At 40.0% G+C, this 22,331-nt stretch overlaps 3 protein-coding genes across 5 annotated transcripts in view; 1 reads left to right on the forward strand and 2 right to left on the reverse strand.

Annotated features, from left to right (window-relative positions):
- The window catches only part of obscna (obscurin, cytoskeletal calmodulin and titin-interacting RhoGEF a), a 50,629-nt gene extending 45,515 nt beyond the window's left edge, over positions 1 to 5,114 (forward strand). Inside the window, exons 72-80 of the mRNA XM_074636717.1 lie at positions 135 to 263; positions 386 to 508; positions 810 to 977; positions 1,150 to 1,255; positions 1,628 to 1,867; positions 2,292 to 2,515; positions 2,885 to 2,981; positions 4,150 to 4,299; positions 4,414 to 5,114. Coding sequence (XP_074492818.1) covers positions 135 to 263; positions 386 to 508; positions 810 to 977; positions 1,150 to 1,255; positions 1,628 to 1,867; positions 2,292 to 2,515; positions 2,885 to 2,981; positions 4,150 to 4,299; positions 4,414 to 4,594 — 1,418 coding nt within the window. The 3' untranslated portion in view covers positions 4,595 to 5,114. The remainder of the gene's footprint in view (positions 1 to 134; positions 264 to 385; positions 509 to 809; positions 978 to 1,149; positions 1,256 to 1,627; positions 1,868 to 2,291; positions 2,516 to 2,884; positions 2,982 to 4,149; positions 4,300 to 4,413) is intronic.
- A 333-nt stretch (positions 5,115 to 5,447) lies between these two features.
- guk1b (guanylate kinase 1b) lies at positions 5,448 to 12,107 on the reverse strand. 2 transcript variants are annotated; one of them, XM_074635276.1, is made up of 9 exons: positions 11,964 to 12,107; positions 10,756 to 10,871; positions 10,472 to 10,513; positions 9,086 to 9,202; positions 7,896 to 7,992; positions 6,731 to 6,869; positions 6,384 to 6,468; positions 6,217 to 6,302; positions 5,448 to 5,587 (listed from the first exon to the last, which is right to left on the reverse strand). In XM_074635276.1, exons 2-9 carry the CDS (start codon positions 10,865 to 10,867, stop codon positions 5,558 to 5,560), a joined length of 708 nt encoding a protein of 235 aa, XP_074491377.1. In that variant the 5' UTR covers positions 10,868 to 10,871; positions 11,964 to 12,107; the 3' UTR covers positions 5,448 to 5,557. The 2 variants fall into 2 exon arrangements, with proteins under 2 accessions (XP_074491377.1, XP_074491378.1); XM_074635277.1 differs by lacking the exon at positions 9,086 to 9,202.
- Positions 12,108 to 13,408: 1,301 nt separating this feature from the next.
- The window catches only part of rnf220b (ring finger protein 220b), a 36,057-nt gene continuing 27,134 nt past the window's right edge, over positions 13,409 to 22,331 (reverse strand). For both annotated transcript variants that reach the window (XM_074635279.1, XM_074635278.1), the window contains 9 exons: positions 19,763 to 19,806; positions 19,361 to 19,448; positions 18,818 to 18,914; positions 17,837 to 17,896; positions 17,628 to 17,683; positions 17,423 to 17,507; positions 16,167 to 16,275; positions 14,211 to 14,285; positions 13,409 to 14,099 (listed from right to left, as the gene is read on the reverse strand). In XM_074635279.1, coding sequence (XP_074491380.1) covers positions 14,028 to 14,099; positions 14,211 to 14,285; positions 16,167 to 16,275; positions 17,423 to 17,507; positions 17,628 to 17,683; positions 17,837 to 17,896; positions 18,818 to 18,914; positions 19,361 to 19,448; positions 19,763 to 19,806 — 686 coding nt within the window. In that variant the 3' untranslated portion in view covers positions 13,409 to 14,027. The remainder of the gene's footprint in view (positions 14,100 to 14,210; positions 14,286 to 16,166; positions 16,276 to 17,422; positions 17,508 to 17,627; positions 17,684 to 17,836; positions 17,897 to 18,817; positions 18,915 to 19,360; positions 19,449 to 19,762; positions 19,807 to 22,331) is intronic.

The following is a 22,331-nucleotide window of genomic DNA, read 5'->3' on the forward strand; positions in this document are numbered from 1 at the left end:
AAGGGCATTATTTCTTTATTTTAATTTACCTGAGCCATCTCTAGTCTCAGTTATGTTATACTGTACATCTACACTGTCATTTTATCCAATCTAATGCTTTTTTTCCTTTTGGTGTTGTTTATCTTTTACAACAGGGCAAATAGTTAAAGGATCGTCTCCCATCCCACCTGAAAGGCACCGTAGCAGTGGTCTTGAGGGTTCAAAAAAGAGGACCTCCAAACTATTGCCTTCTTTTAAAATACCTGCATTCAAAAAGACCAAAGGTAGTGAATAAACTACATTCTGTGGATTATATATTTCCGGTCCGAAATGGCCTGAAAACCTGCTATCATCATTTTTGCTATAAGCCTGACTGAGTATGTTTGTCCTGCTCCATAATTTCCAGATCTGCTGGTCCGTCCCAACAAGGCTGAAGTGCTCCAGTTAGATGGAGGTGGAGTCCTGCTGGTTTGGAAACCAGTCCAGTCCAGTGACCCTGTCACCTACTGTGTGCAGTACTGTACAGATGGTGGGTTCACAGAGATACGATACGACACGATACGATATAGTACGATAGGATAGGATAGGAAAGGATAGGATGGGATACGATACAAGGCTAGTGTGCTTGCAACACACAGTGATGAATATTCTTATCCTGACACAATATATTTCATGATAAAAACAGATTTTTTTGCATCTTGCCAATTGATACTGGTTACTTTCCAGTAAGTCTTAAGTCAATGCTGACCGATTGAATCTATGAGAGAGCATTAAAATGTGCAGTAGGTGTGGATTTCAGAGTAAAACTCATGTATAATGTGCCTCCTCAGGTGCTGAGTGGACGGTCCTGTCGGAGGAGGTCACTGAGAGCTGCTATGTGGTGAAGGACTTACCCACAGGAGCATCTTATGTGTTCAGGATGGGCTGCATCACCAAGACAGGAGCAGGACCCTTCAGTGATGCTTCAGCACCCGTTGTTATGGCCACTCATCCTGAAGGCAAGTAAAATACTCTCAAACATGATGTTGCATGTTTGCTGTGGCACATGTGTGATCTAATACACATTTATTTTTCACATTTGTAGAGTTTTCAAACAGCAATGATGTGTACTGCAACAGCTACTACATGAAAGGTTACAGTGTTTTCACCTGTATTTACTCTGTTGTACAGAGATTCACATTCCTCTAATCCGGACTGAGTCACTGGGGTCAAAGGTCACTGGGTCAGAACAACAGACAACACACAAGAACTTCAATTTCCTCTCTGAGATCAACAGGTGGGGTTTTTAAGTAGAAGCAGCAATTTTTGAGCAAAACTATTTGTAACGTATCTTTTATGTAAATGTTTTTATTTATTTATTGTAGTATTTGTTTGTTTGTTTGTTTGAACACAATGATGTTTTTCTTCGTTCAGGTTTTATGTTGAAACTTTTCCCCTTTTTTAATTAAGTTTTTTAAGTAAGTATTTTCCAACAGAATTTAAGAGTCTTTAAGGAAGTATGTCAGTAGTATGTAGACCATCATCCATTCCTTACCTGCTTATTCAGTGTCACAGAAAAGGATAAAAGGATAGTTTAATATAGTTCCTTCCACTTTCTCCTAGGCACTAATATGCCATACAGTTACTCTTTTGTTTTGTTCTCTCTCAGGGGTCGTTTCAGCGTAGTTACCATGTGCCGGGATGTCGAGACCAGCCAAGTGTTTGTTGCCAAGATCACCCCTTACCAGGCAGAGCAGAGACAGTTGGTGCTGAGGGAGTACCAGCTGCTGAAGAGGCTTCATCATCCTCACCTGGTGCAGCTGCACACTGCCTATTTCACGTCCCGCTACCTGGTGTTAGTGGAAGAGCTCTGTCCCGGCAAGGAGCTGCTCTACAGTCTGGCAGCGAGGTAAAGGAAAGTCTGAGAAACCAAATCGTTTGTGTTTGGATTTATACACTGAGGAATGATATCAAGTAGTCCATTACAGTGGAAAGCCTCCATATTAATTCTCTTTTTCAACTCCTTATGTTGTCTTATTGTAAGGGGTCTGTAGGAGAGATAATCCAGGCAGAACTGATCACTATATAATCCAAAATAAAACACTGTAGTTAGTCTAAGAATACAGTGGAAAATCATGAAATGATCAACAGGTTGCAGATGGCTGAGATGTGCCAAATGGACACTTACTGTAACTAATCAATGTAATATCTTTTATTATTATTATTATCTATATCCTGTTTCAGACCTACTGTATGTTATAAAGGTTATTTTGTGCAACCTGTAGCCATTTGTGGATTAACAACCCTCTGTCTCTGTGTTTATGCCCTCTCAGAGATCTGTACGCAGAGACTCATGTCGGTGAGCTGCTGGTTCAGATCCTGAGTGCGGTCGACTACCTTCACAGCCGTCGAGTCGTCCACCTGGACCTGAAGTCTGACAACATGCTGGTGGACGATTGCAACCACGTGAAGATCGTTGACTTGGGCACGGCTCTGTCCTTCACACCCGGTCAGCCTCTCAACGTCGAGCACATCCAGGGCCTGTCGGAGAGCAAAGGTACAGATGTTTTTCTAGTGTCATTTCAAACTAAATAGTGTAAGGTGTCGATGCTTGCATAGTTTTAGATTCTTTTAATGTACTAAACCTTTGACTGTCATGACCTCCAACAGACTGCCGCAGCAAAGGTACTCATTCTTTAAGGGAGGACGGATTGATGGATGGAAATAATTCAGCCTAACTTCATCCACCTCAGCTGACCCTAGATACCATAGCCTAACAAACCCAAGTCCATTGTCTTATTTTCTTTTTCTTTCTGGTTTGAGTCATTTACCTAATTCCTAAAATTCAGCATGTGGGTGAATATGACATTGCCAGTAACAACACCCCTCTTTATGAACAATATCCTGTGTCTGTCTGTTTTGTCAGTTTACATTGTCCTTCCTAAAGCTCCGGAGATCCTGGAGGGTCAGGGTGTCGGGCCTGAAACTGACGTTTGGGCTATTGGAGTTCTGTCCTTCATCATGTAAGTATAGAGATACACAACATGTGTTGTTTTAAGAAAGTAGTCAACCATATTCTTACAACTTTACAATTAAAAAATATATATATATTTGTGATTTCATAAATGTAGCTCCCAAACTTGCAATAGTTATCACAATATCAGAACAAAGTCTGACATTTGTCTTAAGAATAGCAGCTATCGTTCGACGACAAAAAATAATAATTTTAAAGACTGAATCATCCACGTTTTGTTTCTGTCCACTTCTTATATACAGTCTATGATTTGGACCCAAATGCAGATGAAGAGTTGAGGTGGCAGCAGTGAGAGTTTCAATGATTTAATGCGCAAAAAAATGACTTACAGCTTGAGTCCAAATAGAGGCAGGTAACCCAAATAAATCCAACACAAACTAGGAGCACCGAAGAAAACTAAACATGAGGAGCGAGGCTGGAATGTAGAAACAAGCAACTAAGGCAACTGCAACAAGGAATGATGACGAACTGACAGAAGAAAGCACAGACTAAGGGACTAATTAACAGATGAAACACAGGTGTGGCAAAAACAGGCGGGGAAAACACACAAGAAGTAAAACCAAACATGACACATGGGGGGAGTAACTTTCAAAATAAAACAGGAAGTAGACTATACAAAACTCCAAGACCATCTGAGCATTCCAACACCAATACTACCACACCATCTAGTATGCCAGAAATTTTTTTTAGTATGTCCCAGTACATAGTATGTCAAATGCAGTATGCTAAAAATACCAGGATGTCCTACTACATCCGGTCACATTTTGCAGTATTCAAGCCAGCATGCTTTTCTGACTATTCTGACCCACAATCCTCTGTGCAGTGGATATATGAGCTAGAGGGTCAAAGTTCAAGGCGTAATGTTAATACAAAGTCCCAATTGTATGCATACTGCATGCAAAAGTACTTACTTTGTAAGGGCAGCTGCAGTATATACTTAAAGTAAAATGAAAAAGTATGTGATTTGGAACGTAGCCCAGGACATCTTTTTAATTATGTAGGCTGATTAGTTCAGTCCAGTAGTTGTCCGTGGATTATGAAATGTTAACACTGACTGAATCTTCTGTAGTCCTGAGATGCTGAATGGACTACTTTACTGATATATACTGTTTGCATTTTTGCATAATGTATGTGTGTTTTTTTCCTTTCTTTACTAGGTTGAGTGCCGACAGCCCGTTCCATGCAGAGCACAGCTGGGAGCAGGACAGAAACATCAAGAAAGGGAAGATCCAGTTTGGCCGCTGTTACCCCGGTCTGTCAGAGGGAGCTCTGAACTTCATGAAGAGCAGCCTGAATAACAAATCCTGGTGAGTGTCTCTTTCAAAATACAGTTTGCATTAGAGAGATTATTTATGTGAAAAATTTGGATTAGTGAACTAGGAACATAAATATGTATCTTAATATGATAAAAAACTTCCTAGGGGGAGACCCACTGCAGCTGAGTGTCTCCAGAACCCGTGGCTGAGAGCCCATCGCGCCCCACACAAAGGTCGACACTCCAAAGTGTGTTTCTCCACTGACAAGCTTAAAGATTACCTCAAGCAGAAGGAGGAGAAACGAGACCAGGTCCGCACCAAGCTCCAGGGTCCCTTCTTCCAGTAATGCTGTAACACTGTGGGGGTTTCTAGAAACTATACCGCCTTATTATATGCAGCACATTTCATTTCAGCTGATAGTTTCCTGTGTGGCTCTAAAATCCTTTTAGTATCCTCTGATTTTTAACATGTAATGCGTCTTAATGAGTTTTCAAAGTGTATTCATCCATCAGCTTGTATATGTTTGTGTGCGTTAGTTTATATGGAAACATATCAGGGATAAGGTTTAGTAAGAGTGCATGAGAAACTGTTGTTTTGCTCCTCAGTATCAGACAGACGCATGTGTTTGGCCTTAAAACTTTCTGTGCTATTCTTCTTCATACAGAAGGCAGATATTTTTCTGAGTGGTAGGTTTTATTTAAAAATGTACACATGTTGCCTTAAAGTTATAATGTACAAATGGGAAATTAATTAGATTTATAGATTTTATTGAATGCTTCTAAGTTTCATAATACTTAAAAATTGGGTCAATAACTCTTTCGGATGAGTTGACAAATGAACGATTAATTAAACGTCACTAAAGTGGTCCGTCATTGTCCTCACATTCTTTATTCAGTCTCATTTGTACACAAACACACAAACATGCATGAAAATGTTTTCTTCCTTCATAATAATTGAATAATATGCAGCATGTAATTATTTAAATAACACAATATAACAATGTAAAGAGATGTGTGGGTCAGGATGTTCACACCTAGATATCAACCACTGCTTTGACTAAATCTAACACAAACCCCAATTCCCTCAGTCAAGAACAAACATCCTTCAATTCTGAGTCCTTCTCTTCCATCTGAGCATCAGTGGGCATGAAACTGTACTGAGCAAACCTCCGACCATATGACGTAGTAGAGCGTAAAAGAAAAACAAACTCTTCTCGAGGAAAGTTTATTTCAGATGAAGTGAGTGAAGATGGAGTTATTCAGGCCAGAGTCACAAGTGTTGGTTCTTCTGGGTTTCTGTTTCCTTCTCATCATTTGGCCTCCTGAACTTTTTGGATTTCCTGTTAAAAGAGAGACGATACTTTTACTTTTTGTGCATTTAAAGAGGACCTATTATGCTTTTGTGCTTTTTCCCTTTCCTTTAGTGTGTTATATATTTTTTTGTGCATGTAAAAGGTCTGCAAAGTTACAAAACCCAAAGTCCACCCCAAAGGGAGTTACTCTCCCCCACAGAATCACTGCTCCTGAACTGCCTGAAACGCCTCGCTTGAAGTCCTGCCTTTTCTTCTGTAACATGGTGATGTCACCAAGTAACACATTTGCATAATACCTGCCTAGCAGATAGTCTGGCACACCCTCAAACAAAGCTAGTTAAAACGGAGCTGGAGCGGGGTCCGAAGAGTTTGGTTTGATTAACCAATCACAACAGAGTGTGCATTTCAGAGGGTGAAAAGAGATGTGCAGCACAGCCGGTATGGGAAAAATAAAGCAATTTTGAACATTAAAGCATGTAAACATGTTGTAGTAGGAACCAAAAATACAAGTATGCACCTGAACATAAGCATAATAGGTCCTCTTTAACTAATGGTTTTGTCAAGACCGTCATGATGAATATAAAATGGTCAACATGTGGCAGACAATAGTCGCACCGTATTTGATAAATAAGTAAGAGAAAATATATTTTACTCACTTCATTGAGGATATCTTTCAGCTCCTCGTAAGCCCTCTCTAAGTCATCATTGACGATAACAACATCGAACACTCCGGGCTCGTTACCTAGAGAAGAGAATTGGATCATCTGCAAATGGTTGTCTTTATTTCAGCATCATGTCCAAGTAGAGCTGCTGAGAAACTTACTGAGCTCCATGTCGATACGTGCTGCGTCCAGGCGTTTCTGTAAACTGTCCTCTGTCTCTGTCTGTCTGTCCCTCAGACGTTTTTCCTGAGAAAAACAGTGAAACAAGATCTTTGAACCGAGAGCTGCTCCGTGAAGAAACAAAACAGCTGTCACATTGTTTTCAAAGGAAATCTAGGGATCAATGTAATATGGTGAGCAAAGTATACAACAACAAAAAACTAAAATAAATGTTACTCTTTGACAGCCTTATTTGCACAAGCAAGAACAGAGCTCAATGAATATAACATGTGCATTGAAATATTACGATATATGACATTAATGCAATGTATGTAAGTTGGACATTTACAAGGATCTCCATGGAGGGAGGCTGGATGGAGATGTAGATGGGGTTCAGGTCAGTCTCTTTAATCCTCTTAACCCCCTGGATGTCCACATCTAAGATGCAGATTTGGTTCTTTGCCAGCACGTCTTCAATGGCAGCTTTACTAGAGAATCAATGCATCGTTACATCAGAAAATCATTTAAAACCAGCAGGACTATACTATACATCTGACCATTGACGATATCCAACCAGGTGTTGAGCGTGTAATCGTGTCAATTTGTGTTTGTCGCACGAAGTGACTAAAGTAAGAGGATCTCTGCATTAATCCAAGCTGCTCAGTGAGTGTGTGTTATCTTCAGAATAAGAGGAAGAGATTAAACGTGACACACTCAGCGCTGATCCGCGGCGCTGCTCTTTTTGACCTAAGGGGGGTTAAAGATCCACCATCTGCCACCTGACTATTATACATCCTCTTGATCCCTGTGGTTGAGCCTGAGGGTAGTCTTTTATAAGACAACTGTCTCAGTTTCTATTGAAATAAGTTGAACCAGTATCAGTGACACTGGTACTTTATTGTCTTTTCACTCATATTAACTCGGCTTTTCTTTCAGATTTTCATCCTCTGGGTGGAAAAGCTTCTGAAACAGCATTGACAATGTCCCTTAATGGTTATTGAAACTGGGGCATAAGATAGATAAAATGTGTACAAAAAGCGATCGTGCATCTAAATCAGTGGTTCCCAAACTGGGGTCCGGGCCCCCCTTAGAGGGGCACCAAAGATCACAGGGGGTGCGCCAGGATTTGGCTGCTCTGAATCTGTCAAAATTAGATTTGCTCATTTATAACTAAAATCACTTACTGGAAAATGTATACAAAAGTCTGTATATAAAACTATCTAAAAAGATTTTTTTTTTTGCTTCTTAGTAGCAAAATTAAACAAAATATTCTGCTTCAATCCATATTTGTTGCAGTTTAGCCTTTCAAAATAACCAACATTTTCACTTCGGTCAAAAACCTATATGCTCTCCCGCTTGATACAAATGGAGGCCCGCACCTGTATTAACAGGGTGGTCTAGCAACAATCTAACAACTCTAATAGGTTGGGAACCACGGATCTAAATCATAGACATTTTCTAAGGTTGTGTGGTGAAAAATAAGGTGGCATCCATGCAGAGATGCAGATATTTACCTCGTTCCATACATGTTGCCGGAAAACTCGGCGTTTTCGATGAACTCTCCGTTGTCAATCCCCTCCTGCATGGCCTCTCTCGTTGTGTAGTGGTAGTCTGTAAGATGCAACATTAATAATGAATATAGTTCTCTCGCAACGGAAATAAATGTTGAAAGAGAGGTGATGCAGATCAAAAGAAGGCGCACTGCTGTTTAAAAGTGAAAGATGAGTCCAGTTTCATCACAGGGAACACATGCAAAATGAAAGAAAGTCTAGGCACAAAGGCAGAACTTGTTTACAATTTACTGGATATGTATTTTTGCTTATAGCTGACGGTGTGTTTTCAAGTATGTGGTGTTGAGACTGTGTGTGTAGTAGCTTATGCAGTCATTATCGAAGGGGAAAAGCATGCAAAGATGAGAAACATGTTTTTTTGTAAAAGATGCCATTAGTATAACAAATACAGAGCACATGATACTGTCTATACCAGATCCATAGGCCTAAACATCAAAACCCTCTGTGGATCTAAAACAGCAGAGTTTTAGGAAACAAACACGTTACTACTTCTAACATGGATGGACGCTGTGATGGCACACAATCATTAGCATGAGAACATGAAGGAGTCTGCTCAGACTGAAGTAACAATCTGAAGGGAAACAATCTGGCTGTGCTGTAAACATAGATAATAAGCCTGAAAACAAGGCAGAGATTACTTTAAAACAGCACTCAGGAAAACTTCAGTATATGAAATGTTTATATGTAAGATCACAACATGAGTTTGGCCCAGAGTGAGCAAAATCCACTGTTATGTTAATAAAAATCTATTCAGTGCCAGTGGGACAGGACAGTAGTTTTTGAAAAGCTCAGATTTATCCTGTATATCCCAAAATGAATTAACGTTATGAATGTTTCTCCTGGGATGCTAATGATTGGTTGCAAATCATCAGTGCTCCATCAGCTACAGCGGGAAAATAGGACACACAAAATCTCACGGGACTGGAAATGGGAATCACTACCGAGGCGTCACAGGGGGCTATTTTCAAAAGCTTTTTACTCCAAAGTGTAAACTGTTTGATCCCGATTCCTTACGTAATTAAACGTTTTTTCTTTTCTCTTTTTGTTTGTCAAATCAAATGACAGCGTGCCAGAATTATGAAAGTAACCCCTCCGCCTTAAAAAACTGTGATCAGGAGTCACATTGAAGTCACCTGCATCTGATATGTTTAGACACGAAAATGAGGTAGACTTTTCTAAGTCTTCAGAGGAGAAGACGGCCGCTACGGGCAGTAAAGTAGCCCCCAGAAGCATGGGGAGCGTGTTCAGCCCTAAGGAGAAAGCAAAGAAGGTAGAGAAAGAGGTTTATCCCTTTACATCAAGAGCTAGCCTAGGGGTGGACAAAACCTATCGTGTAGTTCACTTGGGAGTAAGAAGTGTTGTGGGCGTCATTTTAGACCGGGCAGGTAGGAAAGGCTGGGAAACAAAGAGATGTAAAATGCCCTTTTATCACAGATCTACGGATTCAAATCCAAGTCCAGTGCTCCTAAATGGAGAATCCATAGACTGTATATAAAGATGGACAACACATCTCCACTTCCTCCCACTGTGCAGAAATGAAGCCAACATATCGGGATACGGGAGCTGCCATCCTGAGATTTTGACATCATTTGGAGCCAGAGTCTGCGCAGTAGTGATCGGGTGGTGGAGCTGCAGTATTGAGGTCACCCGCCCGAACAGCCCGTTCTCACTCCTAACTTGTCAAATACCACCTTTTGGTAAGTACCCCTCGGCATCGGAAACCGACGCACGGAGGCGCCCTTTAGCAACAGTATGTGACGAACCAGGTTTTCGACTAACTCCAATGTAAACCCTCCCGCGGCTTTATTCGACGGTCGGAGCAAGTGACGCAGTGAGCGTGAGAATCCACTAAGGATGGGAGAGGGGTTAAACAAACACAAGACTTTCAAACAGGAGACCGCTGTTCGTGTCCCATGTGAAACTAAAAGTTATGTTGACTTATTTTGTCACGACAGTCGTTAGTCACATGACTCGTCGGTATCATCAGTCCGTTGAATCACTTGAGTCGAGTCGCGAGTCAGTGAGGTCAGTCAGTTTAATTTGAAAGAACACTGTGCATGTAAACGAGTGCATATTGGCACGTCGTCTCTGGTCCGTCCAAAAGTGACGCAAGAGGGTTACCCCGTGCGTCGGTCTCCGATGCCGAGGGGCGCTGACCAAGTGGCAAGTAGCATCAAATAACTAATTAAAACCAAACTTATCAGAAAAAAATGAATACTTGAACATACATCAGTGTGATAAGAATGACCTAAAATGACAGAAACCATCATTGGGAAAAATGTATTTGAGGTGTACTTTGACTTTTTAGTTCGGCTCATGTCCCATCCGCTAACATGGAGGAGGTGGAATTTATGACTTATACTGCAGCCAGCCACCAGGGGGCGATTGAGATGTTTTGGGGTGCTTTCATGTCGTCCATCTTTATATACAGTCTATGTGACAATCATAGAGCATGATGGTCCTACTACAGTGTGGAGGTGCTTAAAAGTGTCACCAACAACTGTCTATTTTGACTGTACCTTTGCCATCTTCCTCTCCTGGTCGAGGGTTTCTTGTTGTGTCTGTGAGGAGAAGATTTCATCATTAAAACCCATCCATAAATAAGGTAATGAATCATCTTTTGATAGATGTTAAAGTGAAATTGCTACAAAAAGTCTCAGGATTAAAAGATTTACTGATATAACACAGACTCTATTGGCAGGATCAGACAGTGACACCTGTCTGAGAAGGAAGTAGGACAGGAATCACTGTCTGAACCACTTGTTGTGACGGAGTCCAACAACCAGTTGGTACACACACTTACGTGACACACTGAACCCGAAGATGCCCTCGTGATCCTTCATCAGCCTCTTCATCAGAGTGCTCTTCCCGGCTCCGGAGGGACCGCTCAGCACAAGGGGCCTCGGTCCTGACATCGTTCTGAGACAGACGGCGGACAGACAGGGACAGAGGGAGCTCACGTTTTTTTTGTCCAGAGCAGATTAAATTCAGATGTTTTGTGCCAACAGCGTTGAAGGTGGGGCAACCACTTCTAAAATAGGATACAGGGCATTTTAGTGTGAAACCTTATATTAAAAAAAGTGGTTTGGAATGAGGGATTTTTTTCTATTATAAAGCTCAGCAACTATCCTGCCAAATGGTCGAAGGTGCAGTAAAGTTAATCCTCTTAACCACTACACTGTCAGGAGGAAACAACCCAACCCGCACACACCAGGTTAAAAGCAGACCTTTGCTCTTATGGTTTTATAATTAATTGGTACTTTATATTTCCTTAATTGAAATATTTAAATACATCCTAATTGCTGACTCCTCAGACAGCCAGAGGCCCGGAGGAGGTTAATGTTAAGAGTGCCTGTTAATGAAATCATGGCAGGTCAGCCGGCAGGATTAATTGGATCTGGGCCAGGTGGCACGAAGGGTCCGGGACAGTTGACCCATTTACCTGCTCCGCTAAAGAGATGATGATATTTTAGGGGCACTGCTGAATCAGTTCATTCAGAATCCCCCATTAATACAATTACTTGATAATACAGTCAAAGTCTGTAACAGTAGAAAACATCCAACCTCTTCCTTCAACATCTTGGTATTACAAATTATTCACTGGTTTCACCTGCAGTTTTCGATAAGAACAGCCAGAGATCAGTAAAATCACAAACTATTCCTCCTTTTCTCAAGCTTGGTACTATTTTAGCACTCAGAAAAACTGTTTTTAACAGATTACAAACTATTTGTAATCATCTAAAAGAGCCAAACTACTATTTTAGCATGTTTAGTGTTGCCTTAATGCAACATTTTCTTAGTGACTTTACATTTACTGCACACTCAAACAAACAGCAACTGTACAGACATTTATTATGAATGTGCAGTATGACTGTACTTGAGCTCTACAGTAAATTACAATTATAATACAGCTTTTCTATAGTTTTAGTTGAGGTTTGCCCCTGAACTCAAACTAATCATATTAGCAATTGAATGTCTGTTTGTTGTGTAGTTAAAAAAAATCCTCCTTACCTTTCTTCACACCGTCTGTGTCGTAGAAACGTTCAATAGCAGATGATTCCTCAGCTACAGGCTTCTCAATGGACTACAATGAGTGTGTGTGTGTGTGTGTGTGTGTGTGTGTGTGTGTGTGTGTGTGTGTGTGTGTGTGTGTGTGTGTGAATGTGTGTGTGTGATTCACTGAAGCAGCTCACTGTCAGTCTGAATTACCACCACCTCCCTTCAGCTCAGTGAACCAATCACATGCGTGCATGCTGGCTTGTTTTTATCCACGCCGTCCATACAGCTCACACCCGAGCAGGTCACAAGACCGGGTGGGCAAGGTCGAACATTTTCATAAACAAATGATCGTGAAAGCTACTGTAGAAGCTTTGTGTGCTTTTACTAGGGAATTTATTAGTGAGACTTGTTGCTTTTAAGCACCAGGTTTTGGGATTTCAGCTTTGAAAGGAAAAGAAGGTTAAAGGTGCAGTATGTAAGATCAGTGGCATCTAGTGGTGAGGTTGCAGATTGCAACCAACTGAAGCCTCTCCCGTGTGTCAAACGTGTAGGAGAACTATGGTGGCCAACGCGAAAACCCGAATGTCCCTCTCTAGAGCCAGAGTTTGGTTTGTCCGTTCTGGAAACTTTAGAAACATGGAGGCCGGCTCCGTGAAGAGGACCTGCTGTATGTAGATATATAAATGACTCATTCTAAAGTAATGAAAACAATTCTTATTTTCAGGTGATTATACACTGAAGAAAACAAACTTATTAATATTATATTCCATTTCTGCCAATAGATCCCTCTAAATTTTACACAGTTTACCTTTAAGGAGGTCAATATACTGTAATTACTAGCAACATAACTCTTCTACACAGAGTTGGTCTTAAAATGTATTTATCCAGGATAGTTTTAGGAATACCCTGTTACACATATTCATACCTGGAAGCTGCCCGTAACAACCAGTCTATTCAGCAGCTCCACTAGAGCACGCTGGAGGTTAAAGTGGTGGGAATGACGGAAACATATGTGCTCTTTCACTGTTCCCACTACAATGGAGTTACATTTTGGAAACCATAAAAGAATTAAGCCATTGAATCTAAAACAGCTGACTGCTGATGAACTTTAAATGACATCATCCTGCTATTAACTATAATGAATTCAGGATTTTTGTGGCGTTTTCCTTCTCTGTGATTGAACCTCGTAGTCTTCTGTCCCTCACGCAGTAAAAGCTCAGAATAGCAGGGTTTAGTGTCCCTCGACTCCAGATGAGCTGTGATGGGCTCTACCTCACTAATCCTGCACCGACCCACTTCTTAATAAAGGGCGAGTTCACCACATACAAGTCATAACAACAAGGCTGTCGACAGGCCTAAACAGCACCAGATGAAAGAAATCCCACACATTCCAGAGGTGAATATTCATGTTAAACTCCAAAGATAAAATGCATTGTGAAACTTTTTAGACACACGTTTTATTGTAGTAACATTGATAAAATTAGATTTAATGACCCTATACAAAGAAACACGTCAGTGAGAAAGACAATATGAGATTATTGTGAATGTTTCTACTGGAGCTAAACAAATAATAAATGATCTAAGCAAAGACAAACTCTGTACAGTAAATACAGTCGGGTTGTTCTGCTAGTCAACATCATATACACACACACACACACACACACACATCGATCCAAACATACACAAAACTATGTACATGTGCTTTGCATGTGATTTTTTCCCCTCATAAAACAGAAAAAAAGGATTATAAAATCGATAAATATTGTCCCAAAGCGTTTTTTTTCTTTCAGTGCCTGAGCTCTCGGTTGGTTTCTTCTGATCTGGTTGCTGTTGCAGCAGGAACAGGGATATTATTGTACAGGGCTGTAAAGGAAGGTCATAGGTCACACTTGCTGTTCTTCAAATTGTCAGGGGTTAGTGGATGTTAGGAGTACACTGACAGGTAGGACCAGAGAGGTGTGAGGAAGAGGAGGAGGAAGAGGAGGGTGGGAGTCTACGACAGGCCAGCTGCCCACAAATCCACCCCTGATTGGTTAAAAACAGAAGAAGCCCGTCCTCGCTGTGTGAGCAGCTGCGTCACAGGAATACCCGCCTCAGGTCTCCAGGCGAGGTGATGGTGTTGCACTGAGGACACAACTTCTTTGCTCCCTAAAGAAAAGGAGAAACAAAATTAAACAAAAATTGGCTTTTATTAAACATTCTCTGATCACTTTACTTCATTTTGATGTGACTCATTAAATCACAAATGTGATGTTTTACCAGCGTTCGAAGCCAACACTCCTCACAGTGAACATGCCAGCACTGGATGGAGGTGAGAGGGGTCGTGTACGTGTCCTGCAGAGGGAAAACACAGGTGATGATTAATAATAATAAACCTTATTTATATAGCATGTTTCATAACATAAAATGCAGCTCAAAGTGTTTCACAAGAGACACAAATCAATAACATAGGTATCAAAAATAGGCTTTAAGGTATAAAACCATAAAACAAGTATGAGAAATATGAAATAAATATAGAATAATAACAATGATTTCAGAAAAAGGTGGAATTAATTAAAAGCAAGATCATAAAAATACGTTTTGAACAGAAGCTGCTTGTCTTTGTTATGGGATTTTGTTATAATAACAGAAGGCTGCTTCATCATACTGTTTGTATGTCATTTTTGGTACATTGAGGAAGCCAGCACTAGATCGGATTCATTGCATGTAGTACATAAAGCTGCCACTAGATGTCCATGTCAAACTATAATAAGAGCATTAAAAGATGTCCTATCAATTTTTATTGAAGCCTTTTTAACAACAGGAAAGGCCCATCTGGGGTGTTTAGTGATTTATTACACTATACTCTTTCAGTTTTAATACATGATAAAAAAAACATATTGTGTTAGCAATTATCTCCACAAGTTCAAATCAAAATGAGCAAGGTAAGTCCGTCACTTTAAAACCGTCAAAGTACGGGGTTAGCAACATTACTTTATTCATGAGTATAACTATCTGATTGAAGGTCGACTTGCACACAGCAGTGTTGTCTTCTCAAAAAATAATTAAACTGTGCTTTGACTGCATGATGTTTTTGTGAAGTTATCGAGCTGTACATGTGCTTGTATTTGAACTACAACATAGATTTTGTTGTATAAAATAGAGCTGTAACTAATCATTATTTGCATTAGAGATCAATCCTTATTTCTATTAATCAACTGCTCTATAAAATGCAAATAAAGTTGTGAAAATCATTCATCACAAGTTCTCAAAGGTCATCGATATATCTTCACATACTTCTACTACTTTTGGGATCAATCAACAGTGTAAAATTATATATTAATATTAATAACATAAATCAGAGGAAAGCAGCAAATCCTCACATGTCAGAATCTGGAGTGAGCAAACGTGGCATTTTTGCTCAATAAATGATTAACTGATTGTTAAAATATTGTCTATTAATTAGCTGTAGATCAACTGTTGGATTCATTGACTAATAATTACAGCACTTGAGGAAACTAGTTTTGAAAAAAATCATATCTGTGTCAGAGCTTTTATACAGTACAGGGCTTGGGTGATATTATCTCGATATGCTATGAGACTAGATATCGTCTTCGATTTTGAATATCGTAATATCGCATAAGTGTCTTTTCGTGGTTTTAAGGCTGCATTACAGTAAAGTGATGTAGTTTTCTGAACTTAACAGACTGTTCTAGCTGTTCTATTATATTTATAATTAGTCATTATATCCACATTACTGGTGATTATTTATCAAAAATCTCATTGTGTAAGTATTTTGTAAAAGCACCAATGGTCAACCTACAATATCGTTGCAATATTGATATTGATGTATTTGTTCAAAAAATATTGTGATATTTAATTTTCTCCATATCGCCCAGCCCTACTACAGTACATCAATCTATGATAATACATAATACAGAATTGACAATTCATTCATTATAATTTCATGTCAACAAACAGAGTCACTTGAGATTATTAATTATATTAATTAAAGTGTTTCCCGTATTTTCAAAAAAGCAAAAACACATACAAATCAAAATATCATCATCAGCATCACATTTACAGTATATTCCATTGAAAAAACATAACTGATATTATTGACTTATTGCCTAAAAACACAGGTCCCTGCAGGAACATCACCAGTTTCTGCATCACTGCGCTGTTATCTCTATTCTGTGTGTCCGCTCTGTTGATTTAATTCGGCCTCATACTCACCATGCAGATGAGGCATTTAAATCTGTCTCCTTTAGACAACTGTTTCTCCAAATCCCGTATCCGAGCTTTAAGTGCATCCAGAGTTGTCAGCGTGGAATCCTCCGAGAGCCTGCACACACACACACACACACACACACACACACACATGGACGGTAACAGGAGGGGAGATGGGAGGGTGCGTGAGTTAGGCAGACACTGGAGAGTCATTTATAAATCGAAGACAGATTAAATTATTCGCTGGCCAACATGGACACTGAGCATGAAATTTAGCAGCAATCACATTGCCTGCATTCGCTGTCTCATTTATCATAGGCCGAGTGTGTGAGTGTGTGTGTGTCTGTGTGAGGTGAGGGTGGGGGGGTTGAGGTGTCAGGGTCCTCACAGAGATAGACATACACATAGATACAATTACAGGAAACATGCAAACATACTGTACGGTGAGGCCGACAGGCTACGATGCATTAAGTGTGATGAAATGTGTGTACGCGTCTGCTATGACCTTGATTGATGACATCATCACATTGCTATAGTATTGTGTATCAGGCTGGCGGGAGCAGGGGCAGGTAGTCTGAACTGATACGACACAGAGAGCCCGGCCGCCAAAATACACTTTACAGTGAGGGATGGAATCACTTCCTCAGCTCCGACTGTCTGATTCACACCTGCTTTTAACACCTGGGATTCACTACATATGACCTACCTTACTCTCACTCTCTTTGCATGACCCGTGTTTTTTTTTATTGATTTTTAACTTGATTTCAGTTCTGGAGCCCAAACCGTGTGAGTTTACACAAAAATAAAAACTTTATATGAGAATTATCACACAAAAAGACTTGAGCAGTATGTGCTGACAGATAAAGCAGACATCCAAACTGACTGACGACAAAGAGGAATAATTTACTCAAAGAACGGTATTGTGTGCAAGAACTTTATTAATTGGAAGAAGAAAATTCTGTTTATGTATTATTTATAATATCCCAGTCTGTTCTCATTCCCAGGACACAAGGCACCCCTTTAGCGTCTGTATGGCGCTAAAGTAACTACAATGTAAAATCATCCACGTCAATATAAAACGCTCAGAGAAAGTGGTCGTGTGACTGTTGTAACACTTTCAATAAAACTGTACATCACAACCTGAAGTGTGTTCTACCCTTACATTGAGAATGTCTTTGAGATTATTAGCAGTGAGGATATCACAGAGAAACATGACTTAACCATGTTTGCTGTGAATTGTAAACTCTGAGTGATAAACTCACGTCTCTATCTCAGAGTTTTTGCAGGTTTTGGGGAGACCAGCGATGCTGCTGTCCACTTTCTCTCCACTGCTGGTAGATGGGCTCCCTGAGTGAACAGACAAATAAAAACAGATGAATAAGAGAAGCATCTACCTTCTTACACAATTCATATTAATTTTTTTTCCTTATTCAATCATTTCATTCATTCAGAGTTTATTTAACTCACCATTGTTTGACCATTTGGAAAACTCTAGGCTTACTCTGGAGTCAGGCAACGTACTGCTGAAAAAATATAACAAAACAGTCATTTTAAAAGCCAAAAAACATAAAAGATTGAAAGAAAAATCACCTGTGATGAATGATAAGGAATAGATTAAATGATAATTTCCATATCTAATTGAACATCCACTGTGAATGATCAGGTGGGATACATACTTCACTGTTATCTCCTTGGAGCTTTCTCCTGAGCAGGGGATCACATCTGTCTCTGTGTATCTGAGAACAAAGGTCAGGAAACATCGAACAACACAAGGATAACAATAAGTAGGACACTTATCTTTATTTATAAATGTTGAAAAATGGTGATAGTTTGTCTAATAGTTAAGGAGTTTGTAAGAAAATAAAAATACATTCAATTTTGAATCCACAATCTTAATTAGTCACATCTTCTCTTCTAAGTTAAAGCCAACTTTTCAAGACAGCAATGTTCCCCACCCCTATGATTGTAGGGGTGGGGAAAAAATAGATACAGCATAGTTTCACAATATTTTGCGTGTCAATATTGTATCAATACACGGACGTCAAATATCGATCTTTTATCATATAAACTATTAATTTATGGGCCCGACCGCTATTCTGTCTTTCAGAGGTTGTAGCGGGCTCAGTCTTAAAGCTAGAGTGAAGATACTGGTATCATATGAAACTAGAAAACCTATAGAATTTATTGGTACCCACCAATATCATGTTAGCTTGTCGGGCAGAATGATTGGACAAATAACGCTCCAAAGTTGCGCTAAATTTTGGTGAGGAAAAACTGTCATGGTCATTTTCAAAGGGGTCCCTTGACCTCTGACCTTGAGATATGTGAATGAAAACTCTGAGATGACCAGAGTGAAAACAGATGTTGACAAACTTCATAATTTGCAGTTGAAAAAAGGTAATAAATCACAATATATCGCAAAGTATCTTATCGTAATACTCAGCATATCGCAAAATGTTTAAAATCACAATAAGATCGTATCATGACTTAAGTGTTGTGATAATATCGTATCTTTGGGCCTCTGGTAATTCTTTGCCCGACATGATTGATTCCAAAATGTGGAAAGTTAGAGTTTCTTTCCTATTCTTCTCACTCCACTATGAACTCAAATACACAGTAAAGTTCAGTGTTGCTGCTGCTGCTGTGTTACAGGATACTGCGCTCTGCCGTACTCCAGAGTGTCGTCTCCATCTACGTCCAGGTCTGCGTCACTGTCTCGACACTCTTTAGAAGTTGTGCTCACCAGCACTGCACCTGAGGAGACAGATTCACAAGAACAATCAAAACACATTGTGATGGTTGAAACAGCTGTGGTATGGAGTTGCTTGTAAAAAGTAGCAAGAAAGAGAGAGAGAGAGAGAGAGAGAGAGAGAGAGAGAGAGAGAGAGAGAGAGAGAGAGAGAGAGAGAGAGCGGGCCTTTCTTATTTCTGAGGTCACAATAAGGTGAATGTTATGCTTGTTGCCGTCAGTCAGCGTGTAACAAGTCTGCAGGTCAGAGCTTCTTTCTCGGGTAAAAGAAACTGTTACTTTCAATCTAACCTTCAAGGCATCCTGCTCCGCTGTAATCTGGACTGAAAAGTTCAGTGGTTTTTCAGCTGTCACTCAGTCACATCATTCACCCTCCACTGAGCAAGATCACACACATGAGTACGTCGATGGCACGCACACACACTTATGACACGCACGCCTTTATTCTTACCTTTAAACCCTCCCACTATAGACGACATCTGCATCCTTCTCCTCTCGTTCCACTCGTCCTGCAACGGCGCCAAGTCTGCTGAACCCTCCTAAAATACACACACACACACACACACACACACACACACAGAGAAACATAAAGTTATATCACTGTCTTGGTGAATATGTCCATATGCCTCCCGTAGCCTCCAGCTACGTATCTGCTTCTGTGTTGTCATAGCTATGAACCAACGCCGGCGGTGTTTTCACATGGATACACTGCAGCGAGCTGACAGTGACCCTGATGCTACGCGAACAAAAGCAGTCAACAGTGGTGGGACTTGTCTACGATTACAATAAAAATGTCAAGGAAACAAAGATTTTCATCTGTCTTCTTTGGAAAAAAAATATAAAACACACTCACCTGTCCATCTTCATGTTTCCTCCTCTTCAGCTTTCCGATCCTGACTGGGAACAGACAATGAGATGAAAGACAAAGATGAGATGAGATACTTTAAAAGCAGGTCACAGTGACTTTAGATGGTCCCTTTATGATTTTGAACTCTCAGATTGCACACAAACCTCCTTTATTCCTGACTGCAGATTGACTAAGGGGCCTGATCCCATGACATTTTGTGTCTTACAGTAAAATCCAAATATTTCCCATGTAGAAATGTGTATTCCTTCCTCAGTTTGTGATGGAGGTCACTCAGAGAAGAGTATATAGGAGGAAGGGTATTGTATTTTTTCTTTTGGCTCATCCTAAATTTATATATTTTATTTCAGTCTTCCTTTGCGATGTAGTTAATAGTTTTCATCAAAAACACAACTTTCACATGTAGCAGTCACCCATTTTCTGGGGATTGTGTCTTCGTAAACATATTTTTTTTCCACATTCATTTTGACTGACTCTTGAGGTAATTAGCAAATGATTCAGATCACGTGTTGTGCAGGGTGTGGGGGCCGGCTCCTGACTGATAGTTGGGAGCAGCTCGGTGCATTTTCCCCATTGGCCAATCACACTGCCATGAAAGTCCTGTCTCTGTCTCAGGGTTTTTATTAAGGCTTACACTGATGATACACATTAGAAGTGCCATTAAGATATTAAGGTTTAAATCTGGGTACACTATAAAACAAGTTGCACCACTTAACTGGAGCACTGTTGCAGTTTAAAGTTACACTATATTGCATTTTTTTTTTCTAAGTCAAGAAATTAAAAGAAAACATATTAACCCTGAAGAGGGCCTTGAAACATAAGGTTCAGCCCCGCTCACCACACAAATGAATTATTTAAATTTTTAGCTATTTTTTTTATTAGTTGCAAGATTTCTTTCCTTTTTTTTTTTTTACGTGTTTATGTGATGAACACAAAAATGCCAGAAAAACATAATCTTCATGTTAATTTATACCACCGTGTGATCTTCTGAGCTCATATCTTTACTTCTGCCATTTAAGTTTTTATTAATTTTCACATTTTGACAATGTACACCAGTGATTCCCAATCAGGGGTAACATTTTAATTTGTTAAAAAACAATATAGTTGAGTTTAAGATGGAAATAAACATAATACATAGCTAAACGTAATGAATGCCTTGTTGAAACTGTGGAAAGAAAACAATTTCAACCCCGACCTGTTCAATTAAATTTATTTTTATATAGCATCAAACCATAACAGAAGTTGTCTCGAGACGCTTTTCATATAGAGCTGGTCTAGACCATACTCTCTATATTCCTACTCTATAATTTATAGACCCACAAGAGATTCTCATGAGCATGCACTTGGTGCGAGAGTGGCACCAAGCCTATTGAAAAAATTAAAATAAGAGACCTAAACACTGACAGGTTTCAGGATCATTATGTCTCATATATAAAAAATATTGCAACAATATCCACTTTTCTATGATAAGTAGTGTTAAATAATAACATCCATTTTAAATGAACACACTTGGAACATGATGGGTGATGATACTTGAGCTCGTCCGACAGCAACAACATTCAAAAATTGTTTGAGCTTTTTTTAAAGGGGATATATCATGCTCATTTTCAGGTTCATACTTGTATTTGGGGTTTTTACTAGAACATATTTGCATGTTTTGGTGTTCAAAAAACACTTTATTTTTTCTCATACTGTCCGTCTGAGTATACCCGTATACACCCCTTTGTCTGAAACGCTCCGTTTTAGTGCCTGTCTCTTTAAGACCCCCTCCTGAAAAAGCCCAGTCCGCTCTGATTGGCTTGCGAGAAAAATGGCGCATCTTTGCAAAGGTAGTTCTCAAGCCGTGGGCGAAATATTCTAATGAGCCTGCCTGTGACATAGGAAGGGGAGCCAAATCTCAATGGTGTGTTGAGTCACATATTTTCTAATCTAGACAGCCTACAAACAACTGACTGGGTCGTCTTATTCCACAGTTTGTGGGTTGGTAGGCACTCCAGATACTCAAATGTATGTGAACAAGCACTGAAAAAGTGAGTTTTTCGTGATGTATCCCCTTTAAAAACTGTACAGTTTATACGTGGATCAGCCTGTAACAGAATCACAGAACAAGTCGACTACATTCACACACAGAACCTGCGGTGCAATTACACAAAAAGAGCCAGAAAACTCAGATGTGGACTTTATATAAGCGACAACTGCAGATTTTTTCATCAGTGGATCCAAAACGTTCCTCCCATCCCCGTCCTGTCATCCCCCTCTCTCTCCTCTCTGATATAAAAGTTAACACGGCAGAACACCAACTGCACCTCCTCTCCCACTGTGACCTGACTGACTGCAGATTGCATAAGGGGACATTAAGTTTTAGGGCCCTCTAATTCCCACTGGATGACAGTGGGGGGGACACACAGAGAGCTGGTGGCCGTGACCCGAGCGACGCCATCCCAGCGGACATAATGAGGGTTAAAGAGACGGTCATAGATGAGGAAGAGCTCATCAAACAGAGAGAGGAGAGAGAGAGAGAGAGAGAGGTTGATTAATCAACAGAGGAGCCCCCTCT

Source organism: Sebastes fasciatus, chromosome 5 (assembly GCF_043250625.1).
Source record: "Sebastes fasciatus isolate fSebFas1 chromosome 5, fSebFas1.pri, whole genome shotgun sequence".
Taxonomy (NCBI): domain Eukaryota; kingdom Metazoa; phylum Chordata; class Actinopteri; order Perciformes; family Sebastidae; genus Sebastes; species Sebastes fasciatus.

Coding starts and splice junctions, on each gene's coding strand:
- guk1b (XM_074635276.1), bottom strand. CDS start 10,867: ATGTCAGGACCGAGGCCCCTTGTGCTGAGCGGTCCCTCCGGAGCCGGG. Junction 7,993..9,085: donor TCTAAACATATCAGATGCAG/GTGACTTCAATG, acceptor TGCATCTTACAG/ACTACCACTACACAACGAGA. Junction 6,303..6,383: donor ACGTATCGACATGGAGCTCA/GTAAGTTTCTCA, acceptor TCTCTTCTCTAG/GTAACGAGCCCGGAGTGTTC.